This window comes from Mesoplodon densirostris, chromosome 10 (genome assembly GCF_025265405.1).
Source record: "Mesoplodon densirostris isolate mMesDen1 chromosome 10, mMesDen1 primary haplotype, whole genome shotgun sequence".
NCBI classification, from domain to species: domain Eukaryota; kingdom Metazoa; phylum Chordata; class Mammalia; order Artiodactyla; family Ziphiidae; genus Mesoplodon; species Mesoplodon densirostris.
Genome location: NC_082670.1, coordinates 103,803,446 through 103,830,069, shown reverse-complemented (window position 1 = coordinate 103,830,069; position 26,624 = coordinate 103,803,446). Strand labels below are relative to the sequence as shown.

Sequence of the window (26,624 nt, the reverse complement as noted above, 5' to 3'; positions counted from 1 at the left end):
GCAAGTGGCCCCACTTGGGGACTGAGCTTCCTCCTGAGGGCTGAGTGGAATGAAATTCTGCCGTGGCCCAGGTCCAGGCCCGAGAGCTCAAAGCCACACATGCACGTGGACAGCCCATGCGTGCGCACGCACCAAAACCTCATCACTGCAGTCCTCACCGGCCCAGCATGGACTCCTGGAAAGGTGGTCATCACAGTAGGAGCAATAAGAGCACCACCCATGATACCCCCTCCCTTTTTTCTATGGTTCACAAAGCACGTTCACATATGTCACCTGGGCAGGGTAGAGGCTGTGCTTTATTCATCTTTACATACCCACTGAATAATGCTAGGTATTAAGCAGATACTCAGAAACTACTTTTTGAATGAATAAGTTTTATAACAAGATGTTTTTAAATCACCATCTACTCAGCACGTATGATCAGTTCCCCATTCTGCTAAGTGCTGAAATGTGCAGCCTTGCATTTCATTCCTACAACCATCCCTGAGACGAGCTCACTCATCAATCCCTGTTTTGCAGAAGAGGAAACAGGCTCAGAGAAGTTAAATGATGCACCCAAGGTCTCAGCCAGTGAGAGAGAGACCTGAGGTGTGGACCATGGTTCCAGACCCTGGTTCTTACCCCCTCCAGTCTTTCTCCTCTTCTTTAGCCAGAAGAGGCAGCAAGGGGGGCATGGGGGCAGGATGCATGTAGTCTGAAGTAGTAGATCGATAATACAATGAATTTTATGTTTGGAAAAACAAAAAATCCTATTGTCTTTAAGATACAAACCAGAGAAAGCAAAGATCAGCAAAATCACCTTGGCTGAGGGGACATGAGAGTCTCTGTTCTACTCTCTGGTCCCTGAGGCACATTTACGATGACTTTCTAGTCCATCCTTGGCCTCCTTATAGCCCACAGCACGGGGCTTGTTGGTATCTCTTCTGTGTTCTCCTAAGCCCCCTCCTGCAGGTCTGCCCACCTCCCACATTCTAGCAGTTTCCTCTTCATCTCACCTACCACTGTGAGATAGGTAGGGAGCCAAGGGGACCATCTCACCTACCACTGTGAGATAGGTAGGGAGCCAAGGGGACCATCTCACCTACCACTGTGAGATAGGTAGGGAGCCAAGGGGACCATCTTTTGCAAAAGGTCCCAGAGTTATTAAGTTCTATTTCCTTGGACATTTTGTCTTCACCCACTGCCCCAGCCAATAACTTAAAATAAAGTTTATGAGCAACTGCCTACCAGAAGCAGGCAGGCAGGGAGTGACACGGTCAGGGTGACACAGGCATTTAAAAAAAGCCTGATTTTCCTCTTTTCCACAAATGAGGAAACTAATGGCATTGACACTCAGCCACAGGACCAGGGGTGATGGAAGTGGTGGGGACTGGTCAACCTAGTATCCCTAGAAGCAGGCGGCTGCTGCTCAACTCAGCCCAATGCTACTGGGTAGGCGTGCAAGCCCAGCGTGGCCCAATCTTCCAACTCAGCCCAGTGCTACCGGGTAGGTGATCAATCCCAACATGGGCCAATCTTCCAACTTTCCGAGGGACGACAGAGCCCTATTTCTTTTTTCACATATTTCACATGAAACTTCCTGATTTCTGAATATCGGTAACTAATTCTCCCCCACCTCTTTTCTTTTTAATATGATACATGAGTGGGCTGGACTTGGCCATGAGCTACACATTTATAACCTCTCGTGAGCCTGGTGGCACAGAAGGCTGTACTCTTCAGACGGCCCTTTGCTCCCCTCACTCCTAAGCCTCCCTGGCGGTTGGTAAGCCTGTGCCTTAGGCTCAGGCCAGTGGCCTGTGAGTGGAAGAGCCGCAGTAACTTCCAGGCCAGGGCAGTTCGGAGCTGGCTGTCTCCCCCCATTTCTCCTCCCCTGTGAGGCCCTGGCCCTGGAGGCCACCTGCTGCAGCCAGCACAGCAAGGCTACAAGATGCAGGCGGGTGAGAACTCGGGATCCGTAGCAGCGGCACCCAGCACCACCGGCCCTAGCGCACACCTGGAGTGCAGGTCTTCATGACAAAACCCCATGGTAGTAGTTTAGCATTGCCTGGTTTCCAAAGCACCTTAACTCTACTTTCCTTCTATGACTCTCAACCCAGTTAGAAAACAGGACGAGGCTTTATTATTTCACAGGTGAGCAAACTGAGGCTCACAAGGTAGAACCGAACAGCCCCGAGGTGTGTGGCAAACAGGTGGTGGACTGGGATTCCAGCTCTGGACTCCTTGTCGAGCGCTCCTCCTAGCCCCCACCTCAGGAGCTGGCCTTTGCAACATGAGCCCCCTGGCTTTCTCTGGGCCACCTGTGGCTTGTACAAGGACGACCCGCCCCTCCCCTGCCCGCAGCTAGCTGAAGATCCACCTCTTACTTTTCCTGTGGACTTGGTCCCCTTCCAGATGCAGAAGTAACAGATGGTCCAGCCTGCCAGCAGACACAAGGCCAGCTCCCAGCGAAGGTTCCCGATGTGCTCGATCCCATCTGAGATGGCCAGGACCCGGCGCCTGCGGAAGGGAGGGCAGAGAGTCATGGGGGTTGGAGATGGCCCACACTGACCCCACCATAGTGGTGCAGAGGGCAAGGACAGCCCACGCACTCATTCGCCCACCATTCACCAAGCGTCTTCTCTGAGCCAAACTCAGGGCCGGGTGTGGGAGCCTCAGGAAGGAGTAAGACTCACCCGCAGCCTTCATGGATTCACTCCATGGGGGATAGGATGCGGGTTAGCAGATGGTTTATGGAAACAGTATGGTAAGAGCTGCAATGGGAAGAAGCACAGGGACTTTGGGAAGACCGAGAAGTACCCAGCCCACCTCAGGGGTGCTGGAAGACGGCAGCACGGTCCATAAACATTCCAGGTCCCTCCCTCAGGGTAGATGACACAATGCTGCTGAACTCAACGGTGGCCAGAGGACTTGCTTTGGCCAATGGCACACACTTTCCTTCAGATGGAGGCGTTCAGAGGCAGGCGGTGTGGTCTGCCATGTTCTCTTTGCCCTAGTGTTGCTCTCAGAACAGAAGCAGGTGTCAAGGTGGACCTCTAGAGGCCCAAGTTCCTAAGTGAGTACATGAGCCCTCCTGCCACCCCACATGAGCAGGGTGGCTTTTTTTAAATGCCTGTGTCACCCTGACCATGTCACTCTCTGCTGCCGCCCCACGTGAGAGCTGCTGTGTGAGCAAGAAGCAAACTCTGCTGAAAGACAAATGCTGGATGATATCACTCTATGTGGAATCTAAAAAATACAACCAACTAGTGAATAAAACAAAAAAGAAGCCCGCTTACAGATACAGAGAACAAACTAGTGGCTACCGTGGGGAGAGGGAAGCGAGGAGGGGCAAGACAGGGGTAGGTTTTTTTTTTTTTTAAGGGGTTACTATGGGATTATACAAAGTCATGGGTGTGAAAATTTTGAAAATTGTAAAGTACTGTAGAATTTAAATAACCTTTCATTCAAAAAAAATAAAAAGCCACAAAAACAAAAAGAAACCCAACTCTGTTGCTTCAAGCTACTAAGATCTTTGTTACTGCAGCATAACCCAAACTCTCCTGACTGCCACAGATGTCAGAGAAAGCTTTCTGGAAGAAATGATATTTGAGCCAGATTTTGAAGGATGATAGAGTTTAGCCAGGAGAAGGAGGGGGGTAAAGATTGTTTTAGGCCCAGGGACTAGCACAAGCAAAGGCCAGAAAATGGAGCATGGGATACTTGGGGAACGAGGAAGCCCAGAGACCAGAAGCGAAAAGCAGGACAGATAAACAGAGGAAGCATCCTTTGGAGGCTTGAATAGTGTGCCGAGGGGCAGGGGTGTCCCAGAGGGCCCAGGCCACAGGAGAGGGGGACCCTGGCTGCGCTGAGCCAACGTGACCAGCCGTGGCTCTCCCTCAGAACCCACCAGTCCTGCAGGGCTGACACAGGCCTGGCTCCTACAGCCCCGCCTGGGGTTTGTGTTTCTCTAAAGTCAGACTCGCCACGCTTCATATTGTGCAGAACCATGGCACCAACACAAACCCCCTCCACACTCGCTCCACGAACCCTGTGCCGGCTGCCAAGCCACCCCCACTGGACCACGCCAGTCGCCTGGGCGCTCTGGGAACGTCCTTTGAGAAAGCAGCTCCCATCCCACTAAGCATGAAAGCCTCCCTCAGTGTCTGTCTCCCTGGGAATCCACTCGGGGTCTGATTTTGCATTAATTACTCAATGACACCAATTAGCGCTGGTCTGCAGGCTCCCTCCAGCCCCAGCCCCTGTCGGAGAAATCAGGCAGGCCCCCAAATAAAATTGGGCTGTGTGCAGTAGGGAATTTACTCGAAAGGAAGCCAGCTCTCACACCTATAGGCAGAAGGGGGAACATCTATTAAATATACATTTATTGAGCATGTACTAGGTACCAGGCACTATATTAATACTGAGGATAAAAAGGCACGTGTGGTATGGTCCTTGCCCTGTACTGGGATAAGTTGGGCAAAAAAAAGTCCAAGTTATCTGAGAAAGAAAGGAGACAGCTGCTTAGCTATAACGGTTACTTCATTTGCTTCTTATGTCTTAGCAGTCTTTGGTTTTAATTTGTTTTAAAACGACAGGCTGTATTAAAGGAAACCTTTAAGAGTATCTATCATTAAAACAGAGCAGCAGGACCCAGAGCATGGTCTTTGTGGGTTGCTTGCCAAAAATACAAAAATTCAGGTCTTCCCTGGTGGCGCAGTGGTTGAGAGTCCGCTTGCTGATGCAAGGGACACGGGTTCATGCCCCAGTCCGGGAAGATCCCACATGCCGCGGAGCGGCTGGGCCCGTGAGCCATGGCCGCTGAGCCTGCGCATCCGGAGCCTGTGCTCCGCAACAGGAGAGGCCACAACAGTGAGAGGCAAAAAAAAAAAAAAAAAAAAAAAAAAAAAATTCCTGTGGGCCCATCCTGGACCCACTGAGTCTGAATCCTTACAAAATGGTTCCCGGGAAGCTGCATTTTCCTATGTTTCCCGAAGGATTGCTCATGCACAGCAAGGCTTGAGCAGCACCACAGAAGGAGAATTTCCTGGTGTTGGAGGAATGATGTACAGACTCCAAGGGTTTTGTTTTGTTTGTTTGTTTCTGACAGGACGTGGACAGGGAGTTAGGGATCCTCTGAGAGGGTACTGAAGGGATGTACTTTCTCCCCAGAGAAATACCCTGATATGCCCATTTACTCCCCAAATTCTGTAGGAACTTCAGGGTGCTCACAAACTCCCCTGTCTCCAGACTTAGAGCCGAGGACGCATAAGTCCCACCTTACAAACTGCCCCCCGAAGCTTCCCAAACACCCATCAGGTGGCGAATGGGAAAGGACAACCCAGAGCAGGAAAGAAAGCGGCTATGGCAGACGGAAATGCCCAGGGTACCCTCTGTGCCTGTCACTGCAGCTTCGAAATCTCCATTAAAGAAACACTGAGACAGGTCTAGCAGGGCTGCATGCACACCCATGCCCTCTTGCTGATGTTGGTGTTTCTTGAACAGAGAATCTGAAAACTGGAAACGGCACAGGGACAGAGGGAGAAAGAAGGGGGCAGACCCGCCAGGAGAGAGCTGGTGCAGGCCCCCCTCTTCCACATTTTGGATGCTGCAAACTTTTGAGTCATGCAGCTGGCTTCGGCGCCCTCTCGCTTAATTGAACAATCTAATTCCCAAAATGGGAAGCAGATTACTAAAAGCTATGCAGGATGAATTGCTCTTTTGTCCCACCAGACATTATTTGAAAACATCCTCAAACTATTTTCTTTAGGTTTTACCAGCACTGGCTCTAACTAGCAAGGGACATTGAGTTTCTAAAGAAAGGAGGCTCAGGGACCAGGTTCTCAGCCTGCAGGACTGCAGGGTTGTTTTCAAATCTACAAGGGCAGCCTTTGAGAGCATGGGGGCTGGGACACTCAACTCTGGAGACTTGGAGAAAGCACAGCTCTTCCTGGGAAAAAACTTTCTTAATGACCCTCCCCCGTGAAGCGCCGGGACTGAAGAAAGGTCTGAATAAGGAAGAGTCTGCTGCCAACACCCTGGCAAAAAAGGACCCAGGAACAGACCTCCCGACACCGTTCAGGGGGCGGGAAATGTGGAAGACTGGATGGGGCCCTTCGGAGTAATATCGTGCACCTACAACGAGCCAGGCATGAAAGCAGGTTCTTCATGAAGCATCTTTTTCAGGCCATAAGACTATTTCTGGAGATGTCCACCCAGCACTTGGAGGTGTAATGCCTCTGCTTCTCCAGCCCTGGGTACACACAGAGATGGCTGGGCTCAAAAGCCAGCTCTGCTCCTGACAAGCTGTGTGACCTTGGGGAAGGGACATCCCCTCCTTTCCATAGGTTTTCAAGCAGGAACTCATCTCACCCTCCCAACAATCGAGGTAGACGCAATTGTTATCATCATTTCAAAGATGGGGAAACCGAGGTGCCAGGCGGTTAGGTAACTTGCCCAAAGTCATGCCGAGAGCAAGTGACGGGCGGGATCCTGGCTCCAGGGCCCAGACTTCCAGCTGCAGTGCCAGCTCCTAGACTCCCCCATGACACTAAAAACACCCCTTCCTTCCTTCATTACAAATTAAAGCCATGTTGAATGCACCCCCCCAAAGCTACCTCACGTGGCTTTGTGCGCTGGGCAAAAGTAGTACACAGCACGCATCCTTCACGCATTTATTAATTTATTCAAGTGATACTTATTAAGGTGTTTTCAGTGTGTCAGGTACTGTGCTACACTTGGGGTCCTTCAACAGCTCCTGGTTCACAGGGGAAGACAGACAAGTGAACAGAGCAGAGTGTGGAGAGGGTCAGGACAGGGAAAAGCAGGGGACCCTTACTGCAGATCTGGCCAGTATCCGGACATGGGAGTGGGACTGTGGAGGCCCTGGAGGGTCAACAAAGAAGAGGGAGGCATTTGGGGCAGAAAGTCCACCAAAGGCAAAAGCCAGGAGGCTGGAACAAGGGCTCGGGAAGGAGAGACAAGGGCTCAATGTGCAGCAGTAAGCGGGGTAAGAAGTGGGGGCAAGGATGAGGCTGGAGTGATGAGCAAGAGCCAGATTCTGAGCCTTGCTGAGGAGCTGGGGCTTCATCCTGAGGGTGATGGAAGCTGAGAAGAATCTTAAAGAAGGGGAAGACTCCATCAGATGCATGTTTCCGAAAGCTCTCTTTGGCTGCACTGGAAAGATTGGATGGTAAGGGTGGAATGGAGCAAGGTGCCCAGTGTGGAGACTTTTGCCTTAATTTGGACAGTAAAGAGGGAGGGGCTGGACTAAGGTAGGGAAATGGCCCTGGAGGGGAACAGATGGGCTGGGGAGCAGCAAGGGTGCAAGGTGGCTGCCTGGGGGTGGCAGGTAGCAGGGAAGTTGGAGGTCCAGACTGACGCCATGTTTGTACCTTCATGGGTGGGGGTCATTAGCTGAGCAGCAATGAATTGTCAATCGGGGTAGAGGAGGAGGAGGTGGAGAGTCCATCTTTTAGATAAGGTGATTTTGAGATGCTTGTGGAACACCCAGTCGGCTGCAAGGCCCAGAGGCAGCTGGGTGTCTGGGTACAAAGCTCACAATAGAGATGCAGGGAGAAGATTCAGACCTGAGCCCTTGGCCATCAAGTGTCCTGGGAGAGCTGGAGAAATGGGAGGGAGAGGGCTGGCCACACAGCCCCCAGAACCCCATCATTTACAGGGCAGATGGAGGCTGGGAGGAGCCCTTTGAGGAGACAGAGAAGGGTTAGGCATCCCTGAAGAAGGTGGCATCCCCAGAGGTAGAGGGAGAGGGCGTTCCAGCAGGGGAAGCAAACCATCTACCAAGTGCCTCCAAGCAGCCTGGTGAGAGGGAGAGCGTTGTGGGATTCGGGGCCAGAGTGGCAGGTGAAGCAAGGATTGCTGCTCAGCCCTGGCGGGGAAGACTTCAGACAGCAGCACACAGGAAGCAGAGGGCAAGTGAGACCTGGTGAGGCGGCTCTTTGGGGAAGTTGCTCTGATGAGAATGCGAGCTAGGAGTTCTCGGCCACAGGGCACCAGAGCTGTCTTACCTACATTCGTTTTATTTTCAGGTTGGCATGACTGGGATTCTTAATGGGAAAGAGCCAGGAGGGAGGGAAGCTTCAAAGGCAGGAGGGAATGGGGGGCGAGGGAGGCAAGAAGCAGGTAGAAGTCTCTGAGATGGGCAACAGGGCAAGAATCCATGGGTGGAGACGTCATTTCTACAGGAAGAAGAGGGAAAGAATTGGGAATCCAAGAGGTGAGTTGAAAAGCAAACTATCCTCATTAAGAGACTCTCAGAGTAAGGAACAAGAAGGAGCTGGTAGCAGAGGGGACTGTGGCAGGCGCCACCCAAGAGCCCTCACATCTCACTGCATTCAGTCCTCACACCAACATAACTACCATGAGGGCATTCTTATACCCATTCTACAGGTGGGGAAACTGAGGCCCAGAATGGTGAAGCAACTGGCCCAGATTGGGACCTGAAACCAGGTTCTTCTGAGGGCCACACATCCTTCTGTCTCGGCAGAAGCTGATCCCAGAGAGAGGATGCCTCCCGCTCGAGGCTTCTGCTATGTCCTCCGCAGTCTGCGGGAAGTGGCTTGAATCCGATCCTGCAACACCCTCACTGTCCTCTCTGTGTCTCACATACACAGAGGGGCTGAGTCCAGAGGGAAGGAAACAGCCTCATACCTGGCACTTCGCTTCCAAACACTAGCTTCCAGAGCCGAGAGTGGTTTGACCAGAGAAAGCAGAGATGGAGTAGACCCTTCTCACCCACCACCACCGCAGAGGGCCTGGGAGGGGTGCTGTGGGAACAGGTCCCAAGCCGCCGGGGAGCCCTCATCTTAACGTCCAGCATGGAACCAGCAAACGCACCACCTTTCTTTAACCTGCCATGGAGGGGAGCACCGCCAGGGATGCAGAGACCGCCCTAAAAGCTGGCACTGAGGGACTGCGCTATAAATAGCCTTGCTCAGGCCTCCTTTCTGGTCTCCCAAAGCAACAAACAAACAAAAGACAGCCCATCACCCAAACAAATGTGCCTTCCCCGCCCCCTCCATAATCCCTCCACCTTCGGGGTCCTGCTCTCACTTCCCAGGACCAGTGCAGGCCCCCAAATCTCCCCGTGTATGGGGTCTGCTCCTGCAGAGCCCTCGTCCGAGGCCCTAAACTGAGCTGGGGACTCAGGGCAAGGGCCCTCCTAGACCTCTGCATCATGCATTCACTCAGGAGAGTCACTGGATGCTACCTGCATGTTGCTGAGGGCCTTAAGAGCAGGGCCTGCAGTGATGAGGAAGGCAGGTGAGTCCTGCCCTCAGGGAGGAGAAAGGTGATGACAAGGTCAGTGACAGTTTGCACTTCCTTCATGCTTACTGAGGCCAGTACAACCATGATTCCTACTTTACTGATGGGAAAACTGTAGCTTAGGGCAGCAACATGCCCAGAAAGGCAGAGGCAGAACCTGAAGCGACATCTATCCAACTTCAGAGACAGCGCTCGGACCCATGGCCCCATCTTGGGGAAGATGGACTAGAAATGTGTCACCCAAGGAAGACAACTAGGCAACAAAGCCGGTCTGTGGGGTCTGGAGCTCCCATGCCGACTTCTTCTATCACTGCAGAAATCCTCCTCCCAGGTCGCGAGGAAGTCCCCTCCAGTCCCCTCCACTTTCCAGGATTCATTCCACGGTTCTCTCTGCCAAGAATGTCCCTCTAAATTCTCACATGCCTTAAAAATTCTGCCTGTCCTTCAAACACCAGCTCAAATAATACAAAGCCTCACCAAGTGCTTCCTTGGTCCCCACCTGTACCCTGAGGATGGGTCCCTCCTTCCCCCTGAAGGTGCAGTGAGCATATACACGCACCAGGCACTCCTAGGTCAGGGGTCAACTAACTGTTTCTGTAAAAGGCCAGATAGTACAGATTTAGGTTTCGCAAGGCATATGGTCTCTGTCCCAACTTTTCAACTCTATCTTTGCAGTGTGAAAGCAGCCAGAGACAATATGTAAATGAACACTATGGCTGTCTTCCAATAAAACTTTATTTACAAAAACAGGCAGCAGATGGGATTTGGCCCATAGTTTCCTGACCTCTGTCCTAGGCTAATGCTTCCCAAAGAACACTAATCCTTTAAGACACCCTGAGGTCACACTGGGACCTCACTGAGAAATGGCTGCACATTAGAGCCCTCCTTAGAGAGTCCCAATGCTCATTAGACTATTAAAGGCTCTGAGAAGTCCTGCAATAAAGACATCTCTATAGATCTGTCTAACCCAATGTTTCCCAATCTTTTTTAGAACTATTCCCCATTAAAGTGAAAATTAAAACCACAATGAGATACCACTTCACACCCACTAGGGTGCACCCAAGAGGACGGCTGTAATCAAAAAGACAGAAAATAATAAGTGTCCTCAAGAATACAGAGAAATGGAACCCTCATATATTTCTGGTACGAATATAAAACGTTCTAGCCACATTGGAAAAGTCTGGCCGTTTGTTAAAAATTTAAACATAAAACTCAGCCATTCCACTCCTAGGTTATTCAAAAATAGCCAAAACCTGAAAACCACCCAAATGTCCATCAACCAATAAACAAATTGTGTTCTATCCATACAATGGAATATTATTCAGCCACAAAAAGGAATAAAGCAGTGATACATTCTAGAATATGGATGAACCCTGGAAATATTATGCTAAGTTTAATGAGGACAGTGACAAAGACCACACATTGTATGATTCCACAGAATATGCAATGTCCAGACTACACAAATCCACAGAAACAGATAGAAGGTGAATGGCTGCCTGGCAGTGAGAGTGAGATTAACTCTAAATGGCATGGGAGATCTTGCTATAGGGCCATGGAAATAGTCCAGACCTATCTTGCAGTGACAATTTCACACTTGGCAAGTTTGCTCGAAAATCACCTACTTGCACACCTAAACAGCATGCAGTTTATGGCATGTAAATTATACCACAAAGCTATTAAAAAGTTGTTAAGAAGGAAGTGCCCCGGGCTTCCCTGATGGCGCAGTGGTTGAGAGTCCGCCTGCCGATGCAGGGGACACGGGTTCGTGCCCCGGTCTGGGAGGATCCCACATGCCGTGGAGTGGCTGGGCCCATGAGTCATGGCCGCTGAGCCTGCGTGTCCGGAGCCTGTGCTCCGCGACGGGGAGGCCACAACAGTGAGAGGGCCACATACAGCAAGAAAAAGAAAAAAGAAGTAAGTGCCCCACCACGTTTCTGCCTTTCCAAAGCAACACCTCCTAACTTTGTATAGAACACACTTGGGCACAGAGCACTGGGCAGTCTCGCATATGTTATCTCGTTTTACACCCACTGCCCAGAGCAGACTGAGGCTCCAAGTAGATATGGACCTTGCCATAGATCACAAACTGGAAAGTGGCAGAGCCTGGCCTTGCACACCAGTCTCCTGACCCCAAGTTCAATGCCTGTTCTGGTCCTGCATGGCTGGAGGATAAGATCCAGCAAGATAGGAAGTAGTAAGGAGAGGTGTCTATAAGTAGGGATCCCACGCCACAGAAAGGGCCTCACTGCTCCGTGGCTGGAATCCCAGCGCCCTCAGGTTCCTGGCCTTCTCCTCCTTACCAGGACTCAGCACAGCCTTCCCAGACCCCTGGGTTCCCCTGGTACAGCAGCTCTGCGTTATGAGTGGCCGAAAGCTCGGGGAGGGTCTGACACCTGGCGGGGTCGGCCCCTCCAAGACACTCTGTGTTAAGCCTGGCAGAGAACCACTGTCTGCGACGGAGGGGCTGTGGGCAGGAGAGGCACACGTGACATCGGGAAAAGCCCTGGACGAGAGATCCAGAGTGGCAGCGGGCACCTGCCCCCAGGTCCAGGGTATCCCACCAGGAGGCCTCTGTTTTCTGAATGACACCTCATCCATCTGAGCTGTGGGGTGGGGGAGTGGGGACAGGCTGAGAAAGGGCAAGATGCAGGGGTGAGAGGAGCCACCATCGACTGGTTACTGCCCCTCTGGTTACTGCCCCCCTGCTTCCGTCACTTTATGCTGACTGCACCTGGAAGGGTGGTGAGGTGCACCCATTTGCCGGGGAGGAAACTGAAGTTCAGAATCACCTGCCCAGGGCCCCCATGAGTGAGTGGGAGAGTCAGGTCCCAGCTCTGGTGCTTTTTCCTCATCTTAGAGGTCTTCCAGGGAAAGCATGGAGCAGAGTGTGTGTGTGTGTGTGTGTGTGTGTGTGTGTGTGTGTGTGTGTGTGTGTGTGTGTGTGTGTGTGTGTGTGTGTGTGTGTGTGTGTGTGTAAATCTGGAGAGTTTCAGACACTTTATCCTGGTTTTATTAGAAATAATAAGGAATCGAGATAACACGCTAAAATTTCGGAACAACCCCTTCTGAGTTACTCTCTGCCTGAGCCTGAATTCAAGTCATTCATTAACCTCTTGTGCCACCAGCTGCACAGCCACAACCTACTCCAGGAGGCCAGCATCAATTTCCATGTGTCATCACAGCAGATCAGAGTCTGCTTGCCTCACACTCAATGCCTGGCTCAGCTGGAAACCACGGTATTCTGTTAAAAGCAAGGTTCAAGTCATTTCCTAAAGGTACCTCTTGAAATCCAACAAGACAAAAGCCAACAGGTTTTTTGTGTTTTGTTTGTGCCGGGCGCTGGACACAAGTCATTCCTCATTCGTTCCTCCCTCCCTCCACCAATTATACATCTCCACCTACAGCAAAACCCTCTCTTCAAGAACCTAGGGCCACAGGGCTGCAGAGAGAAGGGACACACCAGTTGGATTCTGCCCCGTGATAAAACAGGGAGCTGATGGCATTTCAGACATGGGCGGGAGGAGCATGTACGGAAGGGTGGAGGGATGCAGATGGGATCAGACAGGGCCGGCTCTCAGCCCAGCTCCAGCTCTTGCTAGCCAAGAGAGGCACTTTGGATAAGTCCCTTAACCTCTCCCTGCCTCAGAATCCCCTGAGTGAGATGGGAATCTGTTCAGTGATGCTGTACCATGTATCCCCTGGGTGGGTGGATTAAATGAAGCGATAGGCCTGGAGGGCCATGCTCAGGGCCAGGGTACACAGTAGCTGCTTAGCAACTAACTGCAACTTCCCTTCCTTTACTTCATCCGTCAGGATGTAAAAGGAACCTCAGTCAGAACTCTTGTGGTTCATTAAATCACTGCTTCCCATTACTCGGTGTGAGACATCCATTATTTATGAAAACAAATGCCCTCGTAGCTGATTTTATATACAAGTATCTTTAATGATCAAGATTGGATAATAATAGGAGTTCTATAAAAGGGAGCTGATCTAAGAGATGAATTACGTTTCTGAACCTGGGAACTTATACTCTTCAACAGACAGGGCAAAAGCAAAGTAAGAGGACACAACTCCACGAGGTTAAAAAACATTCATTCATTCAATCTTCCATCCATGTGTTTGAATCAATATTCTTTGAGCACTTAGAATGTGCTGGCAGGACAACAGGGAACAAAAGAGGACAGTCCTTGCTGGCATAGGGCTTATAGTCTAATGGAGGGAGAGAGAGACAATAAACTAGTAAAAAAGACACAAGGATTTCAGGTAAGTCCTATGCAGACAATAAAACAGACAGATGGGGTTGAGAGGGACTGGGGTGCCAATTCAGCTGATAAGTGGAAGCAACAGGATGGGCAGGGAGGGCTTCCCAAATGACATGTGAATTAAGACTCAATGATAAGAACGAGCCAGACACACAAGGACTTGGTGAGGAAACTTCTAAGCAAAGGGACTCTTCTATGCACAAGCTGGACACTGAGCCTAGGACAAGCCCAGAACATACGAAAGACAGAAAGAAGGCCGGTGTGGAGGAGGGCAGAGGGGAAGATGAAGGAAGCAGGGGCGGCCCTGGGCCCACAGCAAGAATTGGAGTTTCACTTCAGCAACGTGGAGCCCAAATTTTGTGTCCAAATTAAAATCAGTTCAACTGGCCACATGACTTAGAAATAAACAATTTTTTAAAACCTCCTCCAGGAAAGATAAACCAGAAAGACAAGACTGCATCCTTCTGAATAAAGATAGAGAACTGAATACCCTTAGAGCTTAATGCAGGCTCAGCACACAATATGCTCTCGACAAATGTGTGCTGAATGGATGCCACGCAAAAGCGATTTCAACTGTATACATGGCGAGCATGCAGTTGCTTGCAAAACCCTGGACAAGAGGGATGAGAGGACCGAGAAAGGGAAGTGAAAATAGACCAAAGCCCATCTGATGCTACAATGCCGGTTACACTCTTATAGCACTCAATCCCTCCAGAGGACGCAGGCTCAAAATGTAGAACCGCAAACATATTGAGATAAACTCACGGGTGCCAGATGCATAATGAGTTACTAAGGGAAACCAGGGTGGCCTGATTTTGAAATCTGACATGAGGAAGACAAGCCGTCCCTGCCCCACAGGCCCCCTGCCTGAGCCAGAACCCAGGACTGACCCAGAGCCTGAGCTGAGCCAGTAAGAACAGCTTTCCTGAAAAGGAAAATGAACTTTCAAGATGCCAGATGCCCAAGGTCAGGGTAAAGCCATGGGCAGCCCTGCTCAGGGAAACAGCACCTTGTAACTGACTTTATGGGAATCTACGGGCTTGTCTCGCCTCCGCTTCTAGAGGGCTAGAACCGCGTCTTACACTCCCACCACTCCCAATTACACCAAGCGTCCTTCTTATGTGCACCAGGAGCTCAGACATTTGTTGAATGAATGAACAAGCACACAACTGAGGCAGTCCATTCTGACCAAGCAATGTGGCCCTGAATAAGGTCCCTGGAGTTAGAGGCAGTGAGAGCAAGACAATAAGAGCACACTATAGACGGGAACCAGCCACACAAGGAAACAGCAAAGAGAACTAGGAAAGAAACAGTTTTAAGGACACTTGATCCAATACTTGAAGGGCTGTCACGTGGGAAAGGAATTAGGCACGTGCTATCCAAAGCCCCAGAAGCCAAACTATGACTGAATTTAAGGAAGAACTTTCTCCTAGCAGAGCGTTTGCCAGGCTGTGTTTAGTGGAATGCTAGCGTTCCGGGGTGGGGGATGGGTGGGGGATGAGGGGAAAGAGTCCAAATGATTGCACAGGAAAATAGTTTGGGAATTTGAGTTAATCAAAGGTAATGGATATTCTTACTGAAGGGCATGACTTTCAGCCCTTCTCAAATTTATGTGGCTCCAAATAGCTTTTCATAGGATGCTACAAACATCTCATAGAGTCTCTACATTCCAAGTTCAGCTCTGAGGAGAAGATGAATTAGAGCTGTCTGATAAAAACACCTTACGAAGGAAGGAGTGTCACACCAGCATTTGAGTACTTTTAGGATGCAGAATTCAACATTGCATAGATGATACAAATGCAATCAGAGTAGAAAACTAGAACGATGGGTTCATTCTCACATTGACTTTCATTTTGAATGACCAAGTAGCAGACAAAAAGGCCCAGTTACAAGTGAGGACACAGACTCGCCGTCCCCTCCCACCACTTGGTGTCCAAATGAGTGGGTGACATGGATATGACAAAGGGATCCTCAAAGCCGTCAGTGCTGTTCTGGGGAGCTTAGGGACAGGATGAGTCCTTGCCAGAGCCCACTTTGACTCTCCTCATGTAGTATTTTCTAGAAAATATTGCCTGCCACCTTCCTCCCATGTACCTGTACATTCTGTAAATATTCACTGGGGGCCTTCCATAGACCGGCAGTAGTGAGCAAAACCAGAAAAGGTACTGCTTCATGACTGCCTCCTGGGGAATTCAGACAATAAACAAACATATTGCACAAATAATAATTTAATCAAGGTTTTCCATACATGTTACAAAGGAAATGAATGGTACAAAGCAACGTAAGTTACGCAGAGAACTTATACAGTGTAGGATTTGAGGTTGCGTTCCCTAAGGGAGCACAGAGACCATGTTTTGCAGACACTCAAATGTGCAGGCCCTAAACATTCCACTGGAAAACCATAGCCTAGTGAGGCTGGAAAAGGTCACACAGCACCTCCTCCCGCCCCCCAAGAGCAGCCTCTGCTCTAGCATAATGTCATATGGATGTTCTATTTGGGACTAAGACTCGGTAGGTCTGGAGAGAGCTAGAGAGTTTGCATTTCTACCCAGGTGATTCCAATGCTGCTTCTCTGACAACCACATCAGGCAGCACTACTTCATCAGGCATTTTAAAAGACCTAAATAGGGGCTTCCTTGGTGGTGCAGTGGTTGAGAGTCTGCCTGCCAATGCAGGGGACACAAGTTCGTGCCCCAGTCCGGGAAGATCCCACATGCCACAGAGTGGCTAAGCCCGTGAGCCATGGTCGCTGAGCCTGCACGTCTGGAGCCTGTGCTCCACAATGGGAGAGACCACAGCAGTGAGAGGCCCGCACACCGCAAAAAAAAAAAGACCTAAATAAATGGAGGGCTATACCATGTGCATGGACAGAGAGGCTGAATCACAAAGATATCAGTTTTCCTCAAATTAACCTATAAGTTCAATATTCTCCCAACCAAAATCCTCACAGAGTTGTTCTGTTCTTTATTATTGTTTTTTAACTTGACAAGCTGATTCTAAAATTCATTTGGAAGACTAAAACAATTTTGGAAAAGAGCAAAGTGAGGGACTTGCCTTATGAGGTCAAGGCTTAAAATTAAACTATAGGTATAGTATTGACACACAGTTAGCAAAAGAGATGAGCAGAACAGAGAGCCCTAAACAGACATGTGCTTGTAGGAAAACTTTATATGGAAGATGGCATTACAAATCAGTAGGGATAGGATGAACAATTCATACATACATATATATATATATATAGCTGGATTCCTACCTTGTACCATATACAAAAAGAAAATTCCAGGTAGATTATATTCCTGAATGTGAAAAAACAAAACTTTAAAACTCTTAAAAGAAACCTGCCCCCCCCAAAAAAAGAAAACCCAGAAAAAAATTTTTTTTACAACTTTAGGGTAGGGAACTATATCTTAAATAAGACACCAAGTGTGCACACCAAAAAGAAAACTATTGGCAAATTTGAATTCAATACAATTTATGCCATACATAAACAAGAAAGAAAAGCCACACACTAAGAAAAGCTATTTGCAGCATGGGTACTAAAACCTACAAAGTATCAAGAACTCCTACCTATGAGAAAAGAGAAAAGGATATGAGCAGGAAGTTAATGGATGAGGAAACCCAAATGGAGCAAAAAAAAACATGAGAAGATGCTCAACTTCATAAAGTAATTAGAGAAATGCAAATTTAAAACAGTGGGATACAATTTCATACCCATTACACTGGCAGAACTTAAAAACTCTGACCAGAACAAGTGCCTAGGTCTAGAATGGGGAGCAGTAGAAATTCTCGTTCTACTCTTGTTTGGAGAGTAAATTAGAACAATTCCTTTAAAAGGCAATTTGACATAATCTGATAAAACTGACAATGCATGAACCCTACCTCCCAGTAATTCCACTCTTAGGTATATGGCCTAGAAAACTTCATTTGTGCAGAGAAGCACAAACAAGACATTCACTCAGCGTGCTTAATCATAGAGGGAAATGCGAGACAGTCTAAATGCCCATCAAGAGGAGCCAGGTAAACACAATGTAGACTCTTTAGATATGGAAATACTATACAGCAGGAACAGAATGAATGAACCGAAGCTACATGTATCAATATGGAGACCATCTCAAAACCAATATTGAGCAAAGAAACAAAGCTATAAGAAAAAAGTGAGTAATGGATACCATTAATATAAAATTTTAAAACATTCAAGAAAGACTTAGCTATTATTTGGGAGATATACATAATATGAATATATGTGTATATATGCACATGTGTGTATGTATAGAGGGAAGTATTTTATTTATATTAATATTTATATAAATAAGTTATATTTATAATTATAAACTCATGTTCTTTACATTCATTTTATAGAATGATAAATCTAAATTCAGCATAATGACCTCTAGAGAGGGAAGGAGAAGAATGGTATCTGGGAATGGAATAAAAATCACTCATAAAACCACTGTCCCTCTACATTATCATTAAAGTAGGGGAGGGTCTTGAATGAAGCCAGACCTTTCCAGATTAGAAAGCCTTTAGCCACCCTTCAACCCACAGAGGAAACTTCTCTTCAATTCCTGGGGCACTGCACAATTCTGCACTTTCACAATGTAAATCATGCCCTCTAGGGTTGTGCAGTGAACAACTTATACAACCGTACATGGCAGCTCTCGTAACTCCAGGGCCACAGACCCCTTTGGAATATTGATGAAAAATGCCCGTCTCTGGGAAAATGCCCACCCACACAACTACTGCCTATAACGTCTGTGGATTCAGGCACCTTCCCAACAACCATCAGCAGCCCTACATTGGTCAAACTCTTCCAGGAACAAGGGCTTACAACCTTCAGAAGTACTTGCAGACAACTCTGTGAGACTAAAGCTCTTCCTAAGTACGTTGAAAACCTGTCTCTTTACAACCTCTACCCGTTAATGTTGATGTACTTCCTTTCCGCATGACATTGCTGCTACTGAGAGAAAGCTAACCTGTCCCTCCGGAGACTTCTGCTTTCCAGGCTAAATACATTCTTGACTTAGTTTATTGCAAACATGCCAAATCCTCTCTTTTGTTAAAAATGAATTTTTAAACTGCCCATCATTTTACCAAGCACTTCTTGTCCCAGTAACTAAATAGGCATGCTGACATGTCATCAAAGAACAAGAAAGCATTTCTCTCAGCTGCCCCTTTGGGAAACCTCTCAAGATCTCCATTCTGGCTTCCAAAGCAGCCAGATGCCCACAGAAGCCAGGAAGTACAAGGCTGGAGGCAGGGTCAGGCTTTTTCCAAGGGTGGGGGCAACGTTAACTGAGCAGCACCAGGACAGAGCCCCCCACCGGGCCAAAGGAGACAAGGTGTTTCCACTTACTCCCAAAACTCCATGACGGGAGAGGTGGCATTCTGTAGGGACACGTGGCTGTGGTTGGTTGCGTTCAGTTTCTGGAACTCCACGCAGTTCTCTACAGTGGAAACAAGACAAGAAACACAGGAAAATTACCCTCCGTGAGGGCTGGATCTTGGAAAACCTTCAGGGCCAATGGTGCAACCAAGAGGTTTCACCCAGCCGCTCCAGGTAAACATGGCTCAGAGAGCACTGTGGGAAAGATCAATCACTTACAAACAGTTTAAGAGGGAGGCTTGGCTTGATTCAAACAGGAGGAGAAGTTTGGGGGGCAGGGTACCTCCTCTCTCCTATTCCCACGAACATGGCCTTTCCAATTCTTTCCTCTGGCCTGATTCTTGAATCTTTCACCTTTTCCACTTCCCTGCCTAAGGCCTGTCCATAGCATTTACCTGTTCTGCTCAGTGGCCCCGGCAGGAACAAGGGGGCTAAAGGGGGGCGTCAGCCATGGTGTCCCTGGGCCAGTAATGCAGGTGAGACTCAGTTTTTCTTCATGGAAGAAGAGGCTAATGTCACAGCGTCCTCATAAAGACCTGATGACTGGATGAAATAACATCCAAATGTGTAAAGGATCCCTAATTCCTGCATCATTCCCTCAATCCAGGAAAGGATTTATTGAATCTCTCTTCTCACTTCATGAAACTTGATGACCAAGAGAGATTTGAATCTCAAGTTAAAAACATCTGAGTGTTCATCCTTTAAGGCCCAGGTCAGCCCATTAACCTCTCCTCCAAGAAGCCTTCCGTGATCTCCATCTCCTGAATTCTAAGCAAGTTAGAATTTAAAGGTCCTCCAAGGAACCTCCTTCTCCACGCCCTTTATTTTGAAGAGGAGGAATCAGGGTTCAGAAGTAGTCAAGGGACCCCACCCACACCCATTCCCCCCTCACAAGTCACCAGCCAGTTAGGGGAAGAAAACGGGATCAACTCCAGCCAAGGCTCCACCTCCTTTGCCATGGTTATCGCCTGGTTCTGTCTGCCACCATGGGATCTGGGTTTCCTTCCTGCACCTCCCTGTTCACAGAGCTACCTCAGTCACCAGACGGTGAGCTCCCAGACGACAGGGCCTCCTGCACCCATGCGCTTCCAAGCCCATGCACCCAGCACAGTGGCCAGCACGGAGCCCGTATTCAGCCTCACTCTGGCCCTTCGCTCTCCTCAAGTGTGCACGAGCCCTCCAACTCCATCTATAATCTCCAGAACAGGAAGCCTTCCTATATGTGATGTTTCACACAAGTGTTCACACGCCTTCAGAGAAAAGGGAATGCAATCAGTGGAAGAAAGCTTTGCAGCCCACTGGGGAAAAGTTCCCCAAGTGTCTGCCCCCTTCCCACTTCTCTGGGCAACTGCTAACCATATTAGGAAAGGAGATGGTCTGTGGGGTCCACAGACAGTCCTAAGAGAAGTCTGGGAACCTAATATTATAGGCAAAATGCCTGAATGTACACTTGTGCCTTTTTCTGGAGAGGAGCCCTTAGCTTTGATCAGATTCTCTAAAACAGTGTTTCTCAAAATTTTTTTCTAGAGTAAAAAAATGTCTCAGACACCCAAGGTTGACATGGTATTTTTTATTAAAATGACATTTAATCTTTTACAAATAAGTAATGAATTATAAAGTCTTTGTGATTATAGTATTCAAACACCTATAAAACCAGAATTTACAAGTTAAATACCAACTATACTATGGAACCAACACAATTCAAATTGATAGCATAAAATGGATGTGTATGTAAAATTAAATCGATTTCCCAACAGAAAAACAGTACTGACAGGTAGGAGGCAGGGTCTATGGAATTAAGCTTGCGTTTTTTTTTTTTTTGTGGTACGCGGGCCTCTCACTGTTGTGGCCTCTCCCATTGTGGAGCACAGGCTCCAGATGCGCAGGCTCCGCGGCCATGGCTCACGGGCCCAGATGCTCCGCGGCACGTGGGATCCTCCCGGACCGGGGCACAAACCCGTGTCCCCTGCATCGGCAGGCGGACTCTCAACCACTGCGCCACCACGGAAGCCCAAGATTGCATATTTTTCCATGCACTATTTGAGATTCAATTCTACCACCATTTTTCTCCAGTCACAAATTTGCAAAACCTTCGTTCCTACAGTTTGTTGCATTCTTGGCTGGACTTAGCATCAATGACCATTTATGAATTAAATCTCTCTGCTCTTTTTCCCTTGGCCACCATCATCCTGTTCACCAAGAATGCACCTTAAATTGTAAACATGGACATAGTCAGGCACTGAGATCCCCCAACCGTCCTCATTTATAAGGTGGCTGTGCAGATGATCCAGAACATGCACATATTTTTAGAGTATCCTCAAAATAAAGATGCACAATTAAATGATCATGGAGGACTCACAGCCCTCCAAGAATATGTCCTTGAATTTTAGTTTGATAAACAAGGCCCCACAAAATGTGGTGGGTGGGGGGAAGCAAGGCAGAGTCATGCAGGGATAGAAGCTAGTTCACAGCGTTTTCTTGGTCTAATGCCCACTGTTGCTTCTGCTGGTGACCAACATCCTACCCAGTCTTATTGTGTCTCAGCTTTCAGGATGACTGGCCACTTCCAGGGACAACCTAACCACAGGTTACAACACAGACGGCGAATAGGTTAAAGCATGTGTGTTGATTCCAGTCAAAAGGTGGTGGCTGCCTAGACTACTGAGCAGAGTTCTGAGGCCAAGACTAGACTCAAAAGGAAAGCATTCTACAATCGACAAGTGATGTCTGCACTGAGCACAGCCTCCAAAGACAGGGGTTGAGAAGTATTTGCCTTCCCTAGATTGTAAGATTCAATCCTGACAGGATGACAAGTTGATAAGTAAACAGTATATTAGAATCCAAAGTAATGTAAAAAGTTACCCATTCAAGGCAGGAGGAGGGTGGTGAATTCAACTATCTACCTGGGTAGCACAGGTAGAATAAATGAGCAATGTGAGCTGGGTGGGGACTGTGGCCAGCTTGAGGACAGAAGCTTCAAGCAAAGGCAACAGACAGTTCTCAGCTGCAGCCATTGCTGCCAAGTAAGAATGTGGGAATGTGGCTCTGGTTTCGCCAGATCTTTTAAATTTTTCAAGAGAAGCTGAAAATCTGGATTTTCATGTCAAGCCTTCTTATTTTTCAATTTTGACAACCAAATAAATACATTTTTGAAATTCGCTGGTCACTGATCTAAAGCCTAACTGGCTGACAGGCCCCCTGTCTGCAACCCTTGATATAGTCTAACCCCTTCATTTTACAGAGGAAAATCTGACACTCAGAGGCAGGGCTACAACTGCAGCCCAAACCCCCGAATCTCAGTTTAGTACTTCTTCCTTGCATCCCTACTCTGTGCAGGAAGGGTTCAGTCTCTGTATTTGGCAAAGCAAGGAAAGAGCATCACAATTCTTCTCCCTGTGCCAATCCCTGGGCCAGTGCTCAGCTCAGGTTCAGAGCTGAAGAGTGTACAGAACAGGTACACTTTCAGTGGAATCTGGACTCATGGCAAGAGACATGACATACCACCAATCCCAGGTCCCCCAGCAGGACCATCAGAGAGACCCTCTCTGGAGGCCATACCTGTGTTCCATTCGTGCCCACAGGTGGCCCAGGGGAGCTCGGTGGTGAAGCAGTTGCTCAGGTAGAAAATGGCCCACGCCAGGATGATGATGTAGTACACGTTTAGATGGGCCTCAATCACCTGCGTTGCATAGCCAATGCCTGAAAGAACAAAGGAAAGGCAGTGATTTGTCTCTCTCCACCTTGTTAAAAGCGCCCTTCACAACCTGACATCACCCAGGAACCCTTTTACTTTCTTATTAACTCAGCACTTACCTTCAAATAAAGGGCACACTTTCCTCCAACACGTAATGCCACCTTCACTCGTAAATTGTCCCAGAGCTGTTTCCAGGAAAAAAACAGGAATCCCACAGCATATAAAAAACACCACATAGGGAATCAGGAATGCCCCTGCAAGGATGCAAAGTAAGCGAATGAGGTTAAAATTGCCTCCACCACTTCACGTTCAGCCCTTTAATAAGCACCTACTAGAGGCAATACATCATGTGCTCTGAGCTTGAGTTCAAGTTCCTGCTATGAGGACCAGAGTCAGAAAATGTGAGCCTGGGTTTCTGCTGTCTGCTGCCTACTCCCTTGAGTAAGTTTATGTCACATCTCCCAGCCTGAACTTCCTCAACTGTAAAAGAGGGCTTTAATACTTAATATCTGCACCAGTTATCTCACAGAACTGTTGTGCAGCTAAGATGATAATGTAAAAGAAATTGCGTTATATGCTTGATTCTTTTATTTATGCATTCTACCCTCCAGCGCAGGTCAAATTCATTCCCTCCCTGAACGCTACATCCTTCTTTTATATTCTAAAGTAAACTCAACAGGCCAGGGGAGGGGGACCTCTTCTTCTTACTTGGGAAGTGACCTGCAAAAAGTCTTCATAAAGAAAGGCATTCTCAAGGAGATATACAATGAGCAGTAACAGGCCCTTGTACATGAGCCCCAGGTATGAAGCTGAGTTATGAGCAGTTCGTAGCAAAAATCTGTCCAGAGAGGCTGGCTTTGAGTCAATCTGAGAAAAGACCACCGTTAAGCTTTAGTGCTCCCATCTTGAAACACAATACCCACTGCCTGGGCCTTTCTGTGAAACAAATTAAATAACTGAGGTGAACATGAGCCATTACAAGAAGAAAGGGATTTTTCCAAATCCCTCATTCTCTCGCTCTTGTCTAATAACACAGCATGAAAACACACGCTATTCCCCACCATCTGATCTCACAAATGAAGGCTTTCACTGAAATTGCTTTTTGCTAAATGAAGTCCCTTTAACCACAGGATTAATAGCAACGATTTTGATCAATCCTGATAAGAGGACAATATTTACCAGGTTTTGAAAAGGTCTTAGTTTTCTATTTTTACAAAGTTTCACATTGGGAAAGAAATATTAAACTATTGTTGCAATTTATGAGTAGAGCTGTGTAGATTTTTTTTAAGGTAAACAGTTGATAAGCAGATACCCCAACTATATTAGAAGGAAAAAAGTGTGTAAAAGAAGAGGGTCTGTTTGCTGAATATAAATCTAAGTGATTAAAACAAGCCACAGAAGTTTCCCGAATATGCTGTAATTTACCTGTGAATCCTCTAGAACCTAACAGATGACACTTTCTGAAAGCCTTGTGGCCTCTCTGTTCACAAAGCTAGTAATCCTTAAGATAACTAGCTCAATTAAACCAGGATATCTGTGCACCCAACGGAGACTCTTGTCTCATTAGAGTAAAAAGAAAATGACTCATTTTTAAACTTGACTCACTACAACCTTTTTTTCATCTGAGGCAGAGTTTGTAATTAATGCAACTTACACTATTTTCTGATTTTAGGAATGCATTTTTTGTTGTTGTTTTGGCATAAGAATTTCCCATATTTAAAAAAAAAAAGAAAAAAGATGTTAAAACAGCTCTTGCCTGGGACTATCCCAAAGGGTTTCCACAGACATCTAAGCGGACATGGCAGCTTACACAGGCTGAATGTGCAAAGAGAGGCGGATTCCCAGATGAGGGCACAGGGCACGTTCGGGGTCTCTGAGTCTGCTCCCTCTCTCCCCCTTGCCAAGCCACCAACACTGGCGGCCACTTCATTACCACTGCAGGGCAGGCTTGGAGCAGGCTGTGCCTTCAGGATGAATGTCTCCAAAGAAAGGGCCCTGGCCAAGCAGTACCCTTTTCACTCTCCATGCAGCTGCCCGCACAGGAAGTCCCGCTCCACGAAGCCTAACAGTGTGGTCCCTGCCAACCTCTGAGCCACCTTCATTGGGGTCTGGGGATCTGCTGGAGGGGCACAGCAAATAGAGAGAGGAAAACATAGACACAGACTTCTCCTTGCAGAAACTGTGCCACTCAAGGTTTCACAAAGTCCTTTGCCATGGAACTGCCAGCTGTCCTGCTGATATGACAGGTCGGGGGCTCCTAAAGTCTGGAGCCCCTTCCTTGGGCTGGGAGTTTTGAGGACTCACTGCTGCATCTCCACCAAACTGACTCGGACACGTTGTCTCTAGAAACAACTCTCTCATCACCTTCCTTTCCCTGACCCCTGCAAGCTTTAAGCATCTTCTAAACATCCAATTATTATTGTTGCTTTTTGTCATGAGTGACTCTGAGACCAGTAAAAGAAACTGAATGGTGCCCATTTCCCCACCAGACAGTCCTGAAAATAGGCCCTAGAAAAGGCCCTACGGGTAAATGAAAGGCATGGAATCAAACAGCAATGCCTCACCTAAAAGTTCTCCCTGTTGTCATCCAATCCCACTTTAAAACCAGGCCTTTGGTGTCAGAATCCCATCTTTACCCCTAAGTGAGTGACTTCTCTGGCCCTTAGCTTCCTCATCTGCAAAATGGGTATACCACTACCTACAAAGATGACTGTAGGATGAAATGAGATGATGTAAGCAAAGTTTAGTACGGAGGCTGGCTTTTCAACAAGCGCTCAAAACCCGAGCCTACTCAGATTAATGAGCCCCTTTCCTTCATGCAGGTTTCCAGTCAGGAAAGCTGAGGCTCAAACGGGCTGTCTCCTGCCCCAAACATGAAGGGCTCCTCCTCTCGGTCTGCACCTCACGCTGGGACAGAACACACCTGGCGGACAAGTCCCCGCGTGCTAGCAGGTGGTACACGCAGGTGCCAAGCGCGCATGCGCACTGGGACGGCGCGCCTTGCCCCGGGGTAAGCTCGCTCGCCAGGTGGCCCGGGCCGGCGTTCTCCGCGAGGGTTCCCCTACACGCAGGCGCGGGAGGGGTCTCGCGCTCACCCCTAGCTCCCCGCCCCCACAGGGCTGGCTTCCCCCAACGCATTCTCCTCAGGGCCGCGCGCCGCCTCACCTCCGCCGTTCTTGTAGCACAGGTAAGGGAAGCGCCACACGTTGCCCAGCCCGATGATTTCCCCTGCCACGCTCAGCACGAACTCCACCTTGTTATTCCAGTGGCCGCGCTCGTGGACTGCCTTGTCGCGCTTGTCGCGCGGGTCGCGGGCGGACGCCGCGCCCCTGCTGCCGCCGCCGCCGCCACCCAGCACCTCGGACTCCCGCGCCTCCTCGGCAGCCTTCCCGTTGCCCAGAGGCAGCGCCTTCTCCGCCGTCATGGCCGCGCTGGCTGCCTCGTGCGCCGGGCCGGCTCTGCGCCGCCGCCCCGGGCGGGCTGGCTTTTCAGGAGGCGCGAGCAGGCGGGAGGGGGAGGCAGGGGGTGGAGCTGAGGGGCCGGGCCGGGCCAGCGCACGGACGGGGACGCTGCGCGGCGGCCCGGCCCGCCCGGCGCCCGCGTCGCCTCAGCCCGGCTAGGCCGGGCCAGTGAGCACCTTGCGCGCGCCGAGCGCCTTGCGCGCGCCGAGCACCTTGCGCGCGCTACCCCTTCCTTCTCATGTCCTACCCACATGGCCTCTTAAGAGTGGAAGGGTCCATTCAGGCCTAGGCTGGGCTCCAGGCGCCAAGCCCCGAAGTTACGCCACTCTAACCTCCACCCTCCTGGGCCTCAGTTTCTCATCTCTAATAAGAGAAGTGGCTGTAGAACAGGCTTCTCCGACTTTAACGTACACACCAAACACCTGCGGATCTTGTTAAACTGCACATCCTGATCCAGTGAGTGGGGCTGGGCTGGAGCCTTGGCGTTTGGAACATGTGCCCAGGTGATGCAAATGCTGTTGGCAGGGACCACACCTGGAGGAAGAACGGAGTAAATGAAC

At 48.8% G+C, this 26,624-nt stretch overlaps 1 protein-coding gene across 1 annotated transcript in view; it reads right to left on the bottom strand.

Moving 5' to 3' along the window:
• The window catches only part of SLC6A11 (solute carrier family 6 member 11), a 121,864-nt gene extending 95,547 nt beyond the window's left edge, over window positions 1-26,317 (bottom strand). The window contains exons 1-5 of the mRNA XM_060109397.1: window positions 25,769-26,317; window positions 22,723-22,857; window positions 22,468-22,608; window positions 18,880-18,970; window positions 2,364-2,496 (exon numbers count right to left, since the gene is read on the bottom strand). Of these exons, the coding sequence (XP_059965380.1) occupies window positions 2,364-2,496; window positions 18,880-18,970; window positions 22,468-22,608; window positions 22,723-22,857; window positions 25,769-26,027 (759 nt within the window). The 5' untranslated portion in view covers window positions 26,028-26,317. The remainder of the gene's footprint in view (window positions 1-2,363; window positions 2,497-18,879; window positions 18,971-22,467; window positions 22,609-22,722; window positions 22,858-25,768) is intronic.
• Between the last annotated feature and the right edge of the window lie 307 nt (window positions 26,318-26,624).